A 15,052-nucleotide genomic window follows, 5' to 3' on the forward strand; every position below is an offset into this window, starting at 1 on the left:
ACCCAAGAAAGGGATCTTGGGGTTTTGGTGGACAGCTCAATGAAGAGGTCAACCCAGTGCGCAGCAGCAGCAATGAAAAAAGCAAATTCTATGCTTGGCCTGATGAGGAAGGGAATCAAAGATAAGTGTTGTATTGCCCCTGTACAAATCAATGGTGAGACCACACTTGGAGGACTGTGTACAGTTCTGGTCACCTCACCTCAAGGAGGATAGAATGGAACTGGAAAAGGTGCAAAAAAGGGCAACAAGAATGATCAAGGAAATGGAGCCCCTCCCTTACGAAACCAGGTTGCAATGCCTTGGTCTCTTCAGCCTTGAAAGACGGCGTTTCAGGGGTGACTTGATCGAAGTGTATAAAATCATGCATGGGATAGAAAAGGTGGATAGAGAAAAATTATTTTCTCTATCGCACAATACTAGCTCATAGGTAAGAAAGTGAGGACAAATCAAGAGACATATTTCTTCATCCAGAGGGTCCTTGGTTGATGGAATACACTTCCAGAAGAGGTCATAACAGCTGTCAGCCTTGATAGCTTCAAGGCAGGATTAGACAGATTCATGGATGCCAAGTGTATCATAGGTGGTTATTGAAATGGATGTCCAAGTGTTGCCTCTATGTTGGTTGAGGCAGGGAGTATTCCCTTGAGTACCATTTGTTGGGGGTCAAGGGAAAGGGAGGGTCTTGCCTTCTCTTTCTGCTCAAGATCCCCATGGACAATTGGTGGGCCACTGTGGGACACAGAATGCTGGACACGATGGACTTTGGCCCCATTCAGCAGGGCTCTTCTTATGTTCTTATGTTCTAACATCCTTTTTGCATCATGGCGACCAAAACTGAATGCCATATTCCAAGTGTGGCTTTACCAAGGCCTTATAAAGTGGTATTAACCCTTCACATGATCTTGATTCTATCCCTCTGTTAATGCAGCCTAGAACTTGTTCTATTCTATTCCATTCCATTCCATTCTTCTTATTCTATTCCCACTTCATCATCCCCATGGTCACACGATCAAAATTCAGATGCTTGGCAACTGTCTCATATTTATTTTTATCATTTTTATTTATTTATATTTGTGTCCCAAGATCATTGAGAAGCAAAGTCCAGAGGGAAGCCGGATTTTACTAATTTACTAATTTTACATTTTTAATTTTACATATTTTTAATAGAATAGAATAGAATTTTATTGACCAAAGAATACGCCAGGAATTTGTCTTTGGTACACATGCTCTCAGTATACATAAAAGACACGGAAGATTCTTCTCCCACCTGTTAGCCAGCTGTGGCACGTTCAGTGATGGATGCTAATGAGAAAACACAGGTGTGACTTTAGGGAAAAGTTATGCCGGGTTGAAATGAGTGCGCTTCCAAATTAGGTGACACAAATGGCTGGCTTCGAAGAGAAAGGAAGAGTGAGTGGGTCTCAAAGGCCCCCTCATATTTTATGGTGAGGAGGTAATGGTGTGGAATCTCCTTTTGCAGGTAAGAAACACCTGTGTAGAAGGAGTAAGGTAGCCAGCTGAGGCAATCTGTGGGCTACTTAACTCTTCTTCCTGGTGCGTACTTAGAAAAAACAATGGTTTACAGAGCTTTTCGGATTGCATTCCTGGATTGCAAGTCACTCACCTATAGAAGAGAATACAGTGATACCTTGTCTTACAAACTTAATTGGTTCCGGGACGAGGTTCTTAAGGTGAAATGTTTGTAAGACGAAACAAAGTTTTCCATAGGAATCAATGGAAAAGCGATTAATGCGTGCAAGGCCAAAATTCACCCCTTTTGCTAGCTGAGGCGCCCTTTTTTGCGCTGCTGGGATTCCCCCGAGGCTCCCCTCCATGGGAAACCCCACCTCCGGACTTCCGTTGCCAGCAAAGCGCCTGTTTTTGCGCTGCTGGGATTCCCCTGCTGGGATTGCCCTGCAGCATCACAAAAATACAGAAGTCCAGAGGTGGGGTTTCCCATGGAGGGGAGCCTCAGGGGATTCCCAGCAGCACAAAAACAGGTGCTTTGCTGGCAATGGAAGTCCAGAGGTGGGGCATCCCAGTGGCGGCGGTGGGTTTGTAAGGTGAAAATAGTTTGTAAGAAGAGGCAAAAAAATCTTAAACCCCGGGTTTATATCTTGAAAAGTTTGTATGACGAGGCGTTTGTAAGATGAGGTATCACTGTACTTAGAACGTAGGAGAATGCAGTTAGAAGGGACTCTGGAGGTCATCTAGCTCAGGGCTGAACTGCAGGCTCCTTGGTGGTCTCTCTGGTCGGAATTAAGCCAGGAGAGGCTCTAAAGGATTTTTTCGAGGCAGAGGACAAGGAGAAGCCCTCCAAACAACTAAAAAATTCCCAAAAATTCCCAACTGGATCCGTGAAACCATCTTCACGTCACCAGCAGGTTGCTAAAGGTTTGGGTGACCTGGTCCAAACTGGAAGGAACCAACCTCTACTGTTCCCACTTCTTATGTTCTTAATTTGGGAAGAAATAGAAGTTCAAAGAAATGGAAAGTGATGGGCAATTGTTAATTTTGAACAGCTGTTCAATCACGACAACCTACCGTATTTTTCAGAGTATAAGAGGCACCTTTTCCCTCCCCAAAAGAGGCTGATAATTTCGGTGCGTCTTGTACTCTGAATGTAATAATAATAATAATAATAATAATAATAATAATAATAATAATAATAATAATAATAATAATAATATCAGCGGACATTTGAAAACCATCGGAATTGACCAAATCTCCATCTGTCAATTGCAAAAGCCGCTTTACTGGGATCGGCAAACATAATTCGCCCCTACATCACACAGTCCTAGGTGCTTGGGAAGCGCCCGACTGGGGATGAAATACGAAATCCAGCATAGTGATCTCGTTTCCTGTGTTGTATTGACATAATAATAATAATAATAATAATAATAATAATAATAATAATAATAATAATAATTTATTAAACTTGTATGCCACCCCTCTCCAAAGACTCGGAGCGGCTCACAACAAAATACAAAGCAAAATCTAATATTAAAAACAATTATAAAAAACCCATTATAAAAACAGTCATACCATCCAATTAAACCATTCATAAAATGAAACAGCTAAGGGTCAGTTATGTTCCCCAGGCCTGGCGGCATAGGTGGGTTTTCAGTAATTTGCGAAAGGCAAGGAGGCTGGGAGGCAGTCTGATCTCCGTGGGGGGGGGGAGTTGATTCCTGAGGGCCGGGGCCGCTACAGAGAAGGCTCTTCTCTTGGGGCCCGCCAGTCAACATTGTTTTGTCAATGGGACCCAGAGAAGGCCAACTCCAGGTGCTAACAATGTTCCCAGCTCTTACTGGCTTGCAAGCTCTTTCATTGTTACTCCCTCTGAATAAAGTTTTTTTTTTAAGCACTAACCAGGGGATAAAATAATGTGCTGGCTAAGGACACTAGCCAGATGAATATCTGGTAAGCAGATTCTTTTTCCTATTTTCTTCCCCCAAAACTAAGGTATTGTACTCCGGTGCGTCGTATACAGTGATCCCCCGGTTATTGCGTCCCCGACCATTGCGAACAGGGTAATTCGCGATTTTTCAACCCGGAAGTCAAAACACCATCTGCGCATGCGTGCCCTTTTTTCTATGGGCACGCATGCGTAGATGGTGCCCGGCAGATCAGCTGCTGGGCGGCTTCCCTGGGTCTTCCCCCTCTTGCTGGCGGGAGGGCGAGCAGCGGGCATCAGCAAGGAGTTTCCCCACCGCCCACGCAAACTCCTCGCTACCGCCCGCCCTTCGCCCGCCCACACCGTTCATTCTCGCGGCCAGAGCGAGCGCGGACAAGCCGTTCGCTGGCGCTAGCTCTCGCCTGCCTGCCCGCTACCGAGGAGCCGCCTGCCTGCCCGCTACCGAGGAGTCGAAGATTGGGGGCGGCGCGGCTGTTTTAAAACGTCGCCACCGGCATGGGGGGCTTGCCAGCACCCCCCGGACCCCCAACCCGGGTTTGGGGGGCTGCTAGGAAGCCCCCCATGTCGGCGGGGACGTTTTAAAACACCCGCGCGACTTTCCAATGAGTCCCGAAGACAAACGCATTGTCTTCGGGACTCATTGGAAAGTCGCGCGGGTGTTTTAAAACATCCCCGCCGACATGGGGGGCTCGCTAGCACACCCCCGAACCCCCAACCCGGGTTAGGGGGGTGCTAGCGAGCCCCCCATGTCGGCAGGGACGTTTTAAAACACCCGCGCCGCCCCCAATCTTCGGCTCCTCGCTAGCGCTGCGGAAGTAAAAACACCATCTGCACATGCGCAGATGGTGTTTTTACTTCCGCAGCGCTACTTCGCAAAAACCCGCTCGTTGCGGGGGGTCCTGGAACGGAACCCTCGCAACGAGCGGGGGATCACTGTATTCCGAAAAATACGATAGTTGTCTCCTCCTGTGGCAATTAAGGCTACCCAATTAAATTTCATTGCAAATGATAATCGTAGATTTATTGCACCTAAATTTGCATGATATTGCTTTTATTTAGGGATCTGTTTCATCTCTGTGCTTTTTCTCTTTAAAAAAATCGTAATTTTCAATCTTCTGCAAAAGGATTAGATCAGTCGGAGTAATAAAACCGTGTTTACTCGACTTTCAATTTTTTTTTTCTCTTCGTTTCCTAATTTCCCAACTGGCTAAAATTGAGAGCAGCCGCCTGCAATTCCGTCTCTCTTCCCCTTTCATGGGGGGAATTAATATTTTAGTCAAAATCGCCGCATGTCCACTTTTTAATGCCATGAAAATAATAACGAGCGTTTTGTTTGTTATTATTGGCATTTTTTTTCTATGGGAAAATTGTATGCATCAAAGAAATTATAGGCAAGCCATTTCAAGCGCTTCTATATTGCTCTGTTTAATTTGAAAAAGTAAGAAACGTATGGTCCTTAATTTTCCCCCCCTGAATATTTATTTATTTTTTCTTTGCAAAATGGATGAGCATTACAGAGTTGAACCAGAATAGAGTAGAATTTTATTGGCCAGGTTTGCTTGGACACACAAGGAATTTGTCTTTGGTGCAGATGCTCTCAGGGTACATAAAAGAAAAAACACATTTGTCAAGAATCGTAAGATATATTGTGCTGTTTTTCACACTCCGGAGGCTTCAAGGAAGCTTCCTGAGTGCAAAAAAACAGCACAACGGGCAAAACAGAAGTCTGTTTTTCTGAACTTCCGGTTTCCCTATTGGGCCGTTTTTTTGTACTCTGGGGCTTCAGGGGAGCTTCCTTGAAGCCTCCGGAGGGTGAAATGGCTTTCCCCAAGGCCGGAAATCAGCTGGCCAGTGCATGCATGCACACTGGAGCTGTATATAGCGCTGGTGAGACCATTTGGAATAATACTATTATTCCAAATGATCTCACCAGCAAATAAGACCATTTGGAACTCATTGCCGGACTCAATTGTATCAACCCCTAACCCCCAACACTTCTCCCTTAGACTCTCCACGATTGACCTCTCCAGGTTCCTAAGAGGCCAGTAAGGGGCGTACATAAGTGCACTGGTGTGCCTTTCGTCCCCTGTCCAATTGTCTTTCCTTTCTCTCACCTATCATATATATTCTCTTCCTTTCATATATCCTCTCCTCTAAGTTCACTTTCACCCTTATCACGTCTATTTTCTTCCTATGTATTTATGTATTGGGCAAATGAATAAATAAATAAAAAATACTGTGTTCAGTTCCGGAGACTTCACCTACAAAAAGAGATGGATCAAATTGAACAGGTCCAAAGACGGGCTACAAGAATGGTGGAAGGTCTTAAGCATAAAATGTATCAGGACAGACTTCATGAACTCAATCTGTCTGGTCTGGAGGACAGAAGGGAAAGGGGGGACACGATCGAAACATTTAATATGTGAAAGGGTTAAATAAGGTCCAGGAGGGAAGTGTTTTTTAATAGGAAAGTGAACACAAGAACAAGGGGGCACAATCTGAGGTCAGTTGGGGGAAAGATCAGAAGCAACGTGAGAAAATATTATTTGACTGAAAGAATAGAAGATGCTTGGAACAAACTTCCAGCAGATGTGGTTGGTAAATCCACAGGAACGTAATTTAAACATGCCGAAAAATACAATAACTCCCTGCCTGCTTATATTTTGAAAACTGCCCTTCAGACTTGCTCGCCTTCCACCCCACTCCACCGCTTACTAACGTGTCTTCTCTTTCTCCAGCCTGATTCAAGTGGGGGGAGAACCCACATTTACTTAAGGACTGGATGATTCTTTTAACAACGGCCATTTGCGGCCAACTGCTCCAAGCTGGACTTCCAATTCTCCACCTGCTTCCTACATGGAGCTGCTGGGCCCGGTGACTTCCGGAGGTTTGATCAATGGCAGCGCGGAGGAGGAGAGACTGAGTTCCTTCAACCCTGAGCTGCTGAACGTGACGGCGGAGGAGCTGCGCCTCAGATACCTGGGACCCCGCCGTTCGGGTTTCTTCGTCCCCGTCTGCAGCACCTACCTGCTGATTTTTGTGGTGGGGGCCGTGGGCAACATCATCACCTGCCTTGTGATCTTCCGGCACCGCTTCATGAGGACGCCCACCAACTATTACCTCTTCAGCTTGGCCGTTTCGGACCTCCTGGTGCTCCTCCTCGGCATGCCGCTGGAGCTCTACGAGATGTGGAGCAACTACCCTTTCCTCTTAGGGGTCGGGGGCTGCTACTTCAAGACCCTGCTCTTCGAGGCCGTCTGCTTTGCCTCCGTCCTCAACGTGACGGCCCTCAGCGTGGAACGCTACATTGCCGTGGTCCACCCGCTCAAAGCTAAGTACGTGGTGACCAGGAACCACGCCCAGAGGGTCATCCTCATGCTTTGGGTCTTCTCCGTCCTCTGTTCTATCCCGAACACCAGCCTCCATGGGATACAGACGCTCTACGTGCCCGGGTGGGGTGTCGTCCCCGATTCGGATACCTGCACTCTGGTGAAGTCCCCCTTGGTCTACAACCTCCTCATCCAGGTCACCACCATGGTCTTCTTCTTCGTCCCCATGGCCGTCATCAGCGTCCTCTATCTGCTCATCGGCCTTCAGCTGCGGAAGGAGAAGTTGCTGGAGGACCTGGAGGCCAAGATGGGAAGCCTCTCCGACTACCACAGCATCTGCCAGCGGCAGAAGAAAGCTCGGCGGAGGCAGGTGACCAATATGTTGTGTAAGTTGAAGCGGGAGACACCCCCCCCCCAAAAAAAAATCTGTCTCCATAATTTTTTTATTTTTTTTCTCCAAAACAAAGTTAAAAACAATACATAATTTCTAACACAAAATCCATCTTATTGTCAAACATATACAGTGATACCTTCTCTTACGAACTTAATTGGTTCGGGGACGAGGTTCGTAAAGTGAAAGGTTTGTAAGATGAAACAATGTTTCCCATAGGAATCGATGGAAAAGCGAATAATGTGTGCAAGGCCAAAACTCACCCCTTTTGCCTTACGCCGCTGGGAAACCCAACCTCCAGACTTCCGTTGCCAGCCGAAGCACTCGTTTTTGTGCTGCTGGGAATCCCAGCGACTGGTTAGGTCCCACAGAGTTGGCCTTCTCTGGGTCCCGTCGACGAAACAATATCATCTGGCGGGACCCAGGGGAAGAGCCTTCTCTGGCGACCCCGACCCTCTGGAATCAACTCCCCCTGGAGATTAGGATTGCCCCTACCTTCCTTGCCTTTCGCAAACTCCTTAAAACCCACCTCTGCCGTCAGGCATGGGGAAATCGATTCCCCTGGGCCGTTTCCACTTTACGTATGGTTTGTATGAGATGCATGATTGTTTTTTTATATTAAGTGTTTTAAATTGTTTTAACCATTGGATTTGTACTGTTTTGTTGTTGTGAGCCGCTCCGAGTCTCCGGAAAGCGGCAGTGTACAAATCTAATAAATAAATAAATAAATAAATAAATTCCCCTGAGGCTCCCCTCCCTGGGAAACCCCACCTCCAGACTTCCATGTTTTTGCGATGCTGCGATTTCGCTGAGCCTCCCCTCGCTGGGATTCAAAGCAGCGCCGGCAAAAATTAAGGGAATCCCAGCGAGGGGAGCCTCAGCGAAATCGCAGCATTGCAAAAACACGGAAGTCCGGAGGTGGGGTTTCCCAGGGAGGGGAGCCTCAGGGGAATTCTAGCAGTGCAAAAACTGGCGCTTCGCTGGCAACGGAAGTCCGGAAGTGGGGTTTCCCAGGGGTGGCGGCTTGGGTTCGTAAGGTGAAAATAGTTCAGAAGAAGAGGCAAAAAATCTTAAACACCGAGTTCGTATCTCGAAAAGTTCGTATGAAAAGGCGTTCGTAAGACAAGGTATCACTGTACAATTTTTTTCTTTTTACTTTATAATCATTCAATGGAGGCTCTGATCTTTCACAAAGGAACTGTAGAAACATATATCTTATATATTCAAAAACGTATTTAAAATATAGCTTTTCTTCATCTAATATGGAGACATAACCTCGACATTAATTGCTGGTCATCAAATACACTTTTTATTTGAATCTTACAAATCTGTTGAGCTAATTATTCCAAAAGGCAATTTTCTTATAATCCTTTAAGGTAAATAGATTATGTATAAAATAATTCTTCATATTACAACAAAACAATCTATTAAACCATAATTCTGTATGTCTAATAAAGTAGTTATTCCAATAGGAAAGTATATCATATTATATAATAATGAAATAGATTATATATAAAGTAACTTTGAATATTACAACTAAAAAAACTAAATTTTAAATTTTTTTTAAAAAAATTCAAGTATCTGGAACACCAGAGTTAGGCGTCTGAGGAGGCTTCCGATTTGGGTTGCCAAGTAGGGAAGGAAAACAAATTCGAGTCCTCTTGAGGTTGGTGGGAATTCCCTCAGCTTGGTGTCCTCTGAGCTTCGTGGTTTTCTTATAGACATTTCATTGCCCAACTATATAACATCATCAGTTCTAGAAGGGAGTAGGTTTTGGGGGGATAGTGCAACGGTCATAAGTGTCGAAAAAACTTTTTTCAGCACCGTTATAACTTAGAATGGTCACTAAGCGAACCATCAAGGACTACCTGTATTCCCTGCGGTATTTTATCTATCAATCTTCTAATCTGGTTATTCACTTCCAAAAGCCCATGAAAGCCCATAGCCCATAAAATCATCTGCTACAACGTCCTTCCTGCCAACGACCACTTCAGCTTCAACCAGAACAACACACGAGCACACAACAGATGGAACCTTAAAGTAAACCGCTCCAAACTTAACTGGAAGAAATAAGACTTTAGTAACCGAGGAGTTGATGCATGGAACTCACTACCTGACTCTGTAGTATCATCAACTAAGCCCCAAAACTTTACCCTTAGACTGTCCATTGTTAAGTGCACCAGCGTGCCTTCTGTCCCCTGTCCTAATGTTTCTCTTTTACTAGTGTCATGTACAGTGATCCCTCACTACTTCGCGGTTCATCTTTTGTGGATTCGCTATTTCACGGGTTTTCAAAGAGGGCTTAAAGCCACTAAATCCATTGAAAATTTTAAATCCATTAAAAATTCATAAAATTCTTCTACAGTACTACTGTACTCTATTAAAAAATCTGGTAGGATATCGCATATAGTTCCAGCTGAGAAACATTATAGAATGAGTGTTTAATGCAAAGGGTGGGTTTTAAAAGTCCAAATACTCGTTAAATACATAAAAAAATATATTTCTTCTACTTCACGGAAATTCGTTTTTCACGGGTGGTATTGGAATGCATCTGTTCTGTTGGGCTCTCTGGTAGACTCCTCCCGAAAATTCACAGGTACAAATTTCAGACACACACACATTTGAAAATTCAAAACAATGTTCTTTATAATGAAAATTCACTTAACCTAAGCCCTCTTTTGGTATAGCAAAGAGCCCTCGTCTCCAAACAAACTGGTAATTGGTACAAGTCCCTTATCAGTTCTGTGATACTTAGCTTGCAGCTGTGAGGCAATTTACAGTCCTTCTTCTTCCACACTTTGCTCTGGTTTAGTTTCAAAGCAGGGAAAAATCAGCACACAAAAGGTCAAAGTCAGTAAAGCAGTCACGAAACACAACGATCAGATAATCCTCCACAATGGCCAAATAGCAGCCTCACTAATGACCACAGCCCCACCCAACCACAGGTGGCCTCATTTTCTTTGATAATAATCTCTCAGTTGTTGCTGCCTATGCATCGCTCTCCGCATGCGTGGCTGTATCATTAACTCTTGTTCCGAATCCAAGGAGGAGCTAGATAATTGATCTCCTTCTGATCTGTCTGCCACACTCTCCTCCTCCCTGTCACTCATGTCTTCTTTGTCAGAGGAGCCTTCATCAGCAGATTCCACCGGGGGTAAAACAGGCCTGCAGCATGTGGATGTCTCCCCCACATCCACAGTCCTTGGGGCAGGAGCTGGGCCAGAGCTAACCACAACAGCATCCCCCGTGATAAATGAGGGATTACTCTATATACGTATTATATCTTTGTATACCACCAATACGTATGTGACGAAACAAACAAATAAATAAAAATAAAATAAATAAACTCCGCTCATTTCCGAACAGAATAAAACCACAAAAAGGGGAAGAGGGAAATTGCGAGTGGAAGATTAAAGGGCAGGACTGATTAGCAATTGGCTGCAAAGCTTCCATGCCCAGAATGCAAATTTCTAATTGTTTTATAGCACCGTTTTAATATTTACACAGGGTTTCCATTTGTTTTCAATTTGATTCCGAGCATGTCCATTAATGAAAGGCATCCAATTCTCCACAAAAATTCGGTCACCCTGATATATTTAAAAAAAGAGATGTTGAAACTCTAGAAAAAAAAGTTCCAACAAAGGTTATTGTGAATAGTCCTCAACTTACCACCCACAATGGAGCGCAAAGTTTAGGTGGTTAAGTGAGACATTGGTTAAGTGAGTCGGGCCCCATTTCATAACATTTCTCGCCCTGGTGGTTCAGTGAATCACTGCCGTTGATCAGTTAGTAACCTGGTTGTTAAGTGAATCTGGCTTCCAAAGGAGATCGCATGACCGCTGGATGCTGCAGCGGTCAGAAGTATGAACCAGTGGCCAAGCGTCTGAATTTTGACCACACACTCATGGGGTTGGTGCCAAGGTTGTCACTGTGAAAGACGGCCCTAAGTCACTTTTTCCAGTGCCGTTGTAAGTTTGAATGGTCACTAAATGAACCGTCATAAGTCGAGGACTACCTGTAATGGGCCATACGATGAACGGTTACAGGATTTGGGTCTGTCTAGTTTAATGAAAAGAAGGACTTGGTTAAAGAGCCAATGATAGCTTGGGCTAAGAATATAGGACACAGTAAAGATTGGAATAAAATGTGAAAGGATTTACTAAATGGAATATATAAACATGCAGTGTAACATGTACAGTGATACCTTGTCTTACAAACTTAATTGGTTCCGGGATGAGGTTCTTAATGTGAAAAGTTTGTAAGACGAAACAATGTTTCCCATAGGAATCAATGGAAAAGCGATTAATGCGTGCAAGCCCAAAATTCACCCCTTTTGCCAGCCGAAGCGTTGGTTTTTGCGCTGCTGTGATTCCCCTGAGTCTCCCCTCCATGGGAAACCCTACCTCCGGACTTTCATTGCCAGCAAAGCGTCCGTTTTTGCGCTGCTAGATTCCCCTGCTGAGATTCCCCTGCAGCACCACAAAAACATGGAAGTCCCGAAGTGGGGTTTCCCATGGAGGGGAGCCTCAAGGGAATCCCAGCAGCGCAAAAATGGGTGCTTCGCTGGCAAAGGAAGTCCAGAGGCAGGGCATCCCAGCGGCGGCGGCGGCATGTTTGTAAGGTGATAATAGTTTGTAAGAAGAGGCAAAAAAATCTTAAACCCCAGGTTTGTATCTCAAAAAGTTTGTATGACGAGGTATCACTGTATATACAAAGAAGTGTTATAAGAAATGTCACAAACAAATGTAAGAAATCAGGTATAGAACTAATAAACTATTGAAATGTTGTTTTTAAAATTTGGAAAAATTAATAAAAACTATTTTTTTAAAAAAAAAGAGAAAAGAGGGACTTGGGGTGCCCTGTGAAAAACAAGCGTAATGCAAAGTCCAAAAGACATTTTTTCCACAACTGGAGAGGATTAGAACCCGTGTCTCCTTGGTGGTAACTAAACCCTTTCGCCCCTCAATCTCCCTTTAGTGTTAAAATGTGTGGGAAGGAACATTCTCTTTTTTTCCATATCTTGATGCATGTCCTTGTTTGTGCATGGTACTCCCCAGTATTTGGGGTTGCCATGTACGTATACTACCAATTGTAGTTTGTACCGTTGTAGATGCAATGTACCTTTAAGGACTTTGGCTGGTTCACCATAAGAGGGCGCCAGCGCTCTCTCCCAATGATGATAATGCTGGATAGCTCATTTATTCTGCTTCCTGCTGCTACATGCGGTTTGTTATTTATTTCTGCTTTCTGCTTGTAAATATATATATATATATATATATATATATATATATATATATATATATATATATATATATATATATATATATATATGTAAATAATACTTGCTCAGCATACTAAGTCTGTGTTGTTACTGGCTGTATCACACATCCACACTCTTACCAAAAACTCTGCTCTGCGTATGTCGAAGGTCTCGCAGCCTGGCTCCACCGGGACATACTAACAGTCCTGATTGTAATTATCTTTGGGGGGGGGTTGAGAGGAGGAAGAGGAGGAGGAAAAGGAGAATGGACTGTGGGGTCCTTGATGCTTTTTGAGCTTGGCTCTTTTCTTGCAGAGACGTTTCATCACTCCTCTTTCTCTTCTTCCTCCTTCTCCTCCTCCTCCTCTTCTCCTCCTCTTCCTCCTCCTTCTCTTCTTCCTCCTCCTCTTCCTCCTCCTCCTCCTCTTCCTCCTCCCCTTCCTCCTCTTCTTCCTTTTCCTTCTTCCTCCTCCTCTTCCTCCTCCTCCTCCTCTTCCTCCTCCTCCTCTTCCTCCTCCTCCCCTTCCTCCTCTTCTTCCTCCTCCTTCTCTTTCTCCTCCTCCTCTTCCTCCTCCTCCTCCTTCTCTTCCTCCTCCTTCTCCTACCCCACTCCCTCCTAGCACTGCTGATGCTACCTAACTGGGTAATGAAACGTCTCCAAGAAAACAACCAAGCTGGGGGAGGGCCAGCGATCCCTCCGTTCAATCCCAACCCCCTATTTCTATTCTTTTCCTATTCTTTTCCGTTGCTTGGCTGGAGCGGAGGATCTTCTTTCCCAGCCGGCCAATCGATCCAAAGGATCCTCGGTCCCTAACTTCGCTTTCCCCTATTTCTCCCCCCCCAGTCATGCTGGTGGTCGTGTTCGGCATCTGCTGGGCCCCCTTCCACACCGACCGGCTTGTCTGGAGCTTTGTCACTCGCTGGACGGACCAGATGCAGCGCATGTTCCAGTACATCCACGTCCTCTCCGGCGTCTTCTTCTACCTCAGCTCGGCCGCCAACCCCATCCTCTACAACCTGATGTCCAGCCGCTTCCGGGAGATGTTCAAGGACGTGATGTGCCACAGGCGAACCCAGAGGTGGGGCTCCCACAAGCGCTCGCCCAGCAGCATGCGCACCACCATGCGCAGCACCGTTTTGGAGCACATCCCGGGAGGCCAGGGGCTGCCCCTGACTGACATAGAGAACAACGAGGGGGTCCCGGCAGGAGACAAGGTGGACAAACCAGAGGACCCATATCTCTGAAGGCTTTCCCAACAGGTCAATCTCATCAGTGGTCTTCATCCAAGGAGCTGTAGCGTATGAGCAGAGTAATCCTTGTGTTTATCAAGGTTGTGCACACACAGGAACGTTTGGATTGAGATGAGTTGTGAATAACTGCTCAGCCACACACAGATACACTAACTTGAATTAAAGTTTACTTTGTGAAATAATTTACAGTGGTGCCTCTACTTAAGAATGCCTCTACTTATGAACTTTTCTAGATAAGAACCGGGTGTTCAAGATTTTTTTGCCTCTTCTCAAGAACCATTTTCCATTTACAAACCCGAGCCTCCAAAACTGTAACCGGAAAAGGTAGGGAGAAGCCTCTCTAGGAATCTTCTGGGAGGAAACAGGGCCAGAAAAGGTGGGGAGAAGCCTCCGTGGGGCCTCTCTAAGAATCTCCTAGGAGGAAACAAGACCAGAAAAGGCAGGGAGAAGCCTCCGTGGGGCCTCTTTAAGAATCTCCTGGGAGGAAACAGGGCCGGAAAAGGTGGAGAGAAGCCTCCGTGGGGTCTCTCTAGGAATCTCCTAGGAGGAAACAGGGAGGGAAAGGTGGAGAGAGGCCTCCGTGGGGCCTCTCTAGGAATCTCCTGGGAGGAAACAGGGAGGGAAAGGTGGAGAGAGGCCTCCGTGGGGCCTCTCTAAGAATCTCCTGGGAGGAAACAGGGCCTCCACACTCCCTGTGGTTTCCCCAATTGCACTCACGCTTTTACATGGATTCCCATGGGAAAAATTCCTTCTTCCTACAAACTTTTCAACTTAAGAACCTGGTCACGGAACGAATTAAGTTTGTAAGTAGAGGCACCACTGTATTCAGATAAACAGTCTAAAGTCATACACATAATAAGTCAGAATAACAGTCCAAATATTACCAAGTACATAGTTTTTCTTTCCAGTTGTCTTTGTCAAAATCAGCAAGGATTTCAAGCCTAAACACATTTTAGCTGATATACATGACTACAATACAGAGCGTCGCAGAGAATTGCAGAGCAAATCTAAAAGTGAGTAGCTGCCTTAGACAAAGAGAAACAGAGAGGGTGACTCAGAGAAATAAGCTATGAACTCTCGCTCCCTCTTGTGGCAGCCTGCAACACCTGCAGCCAATATATTGCCAACCCAACCGTTACGGACACTCCTGACATGTACCTACAGGAAGTCCTCAACTTATAACGCTTCGTTCAAAGTTACCGCACTGAAAAAAACCGACTCATCCACATTTACGACCATTGTCGCATCAGACGCCTGGCACCTGACTCATATTGATGACTTACGAGTTCAAGGTCAGAGAAGATGGCTGCCGTGGCATAAAGAATAAATTGCTGTTTTTGTGAAAATTGTGTCGTTCCTCCTTTATGGGCAGACCTCGACTTACAACAGATCGTTTAGTGACA

The 15,052-nt window shown here is 45.2% G+C and overlaps 1 protein-coding gene across 1 annotated transcript in view; it reads left to right on the forward strand.

The window, feature by feature from the left end:
* The window catches only part of NMUR1 (neuromedin U receptor 1), a 31,564-nt gene extending 17,732 nt beyond the window's left edge, over positions 1 to 13,832 (forward strand). The window contains exons 2-3 of the mRNA XM_070754172.1: positions 6,157 to 7,133; positions 13,243 to 13,832. Of these exons, the coding sequence (XP_070610273.1) occupies positions 6,275 to 7,133; positions 13,243 to 13,643 (1,260 nt within the window). The 5' untranslated portion in view covers positions 6,157 to 6,274 and the 3' untranslated portion in view covers positions 13,644 to 13,832. The remainder of the gene's footprint in view (positions 1 to 6,156; positions 7,134 to 13,242) is intronic.
* The last annotated feature ends 1,220 nt before the right edge of the window (positions 13,833 to 15,052 follow it).

The sequence above is a fragment of the Erythrolamprus reginae genome, chromosome 5, assembly GCF_031021105.1.
Source record: "Erythrolamprus reginae isolate rEryReg1 chromosome 5, rEryReg1.hap1, whole genome shotgun sequence".
NCBI classification, from domain to species: Eukaryota; Metazoa; Chordata; class Lepidosauria; order Squamata; family Dipsadidae; genus Erythrolamprus; species Erythrolamprus reginae.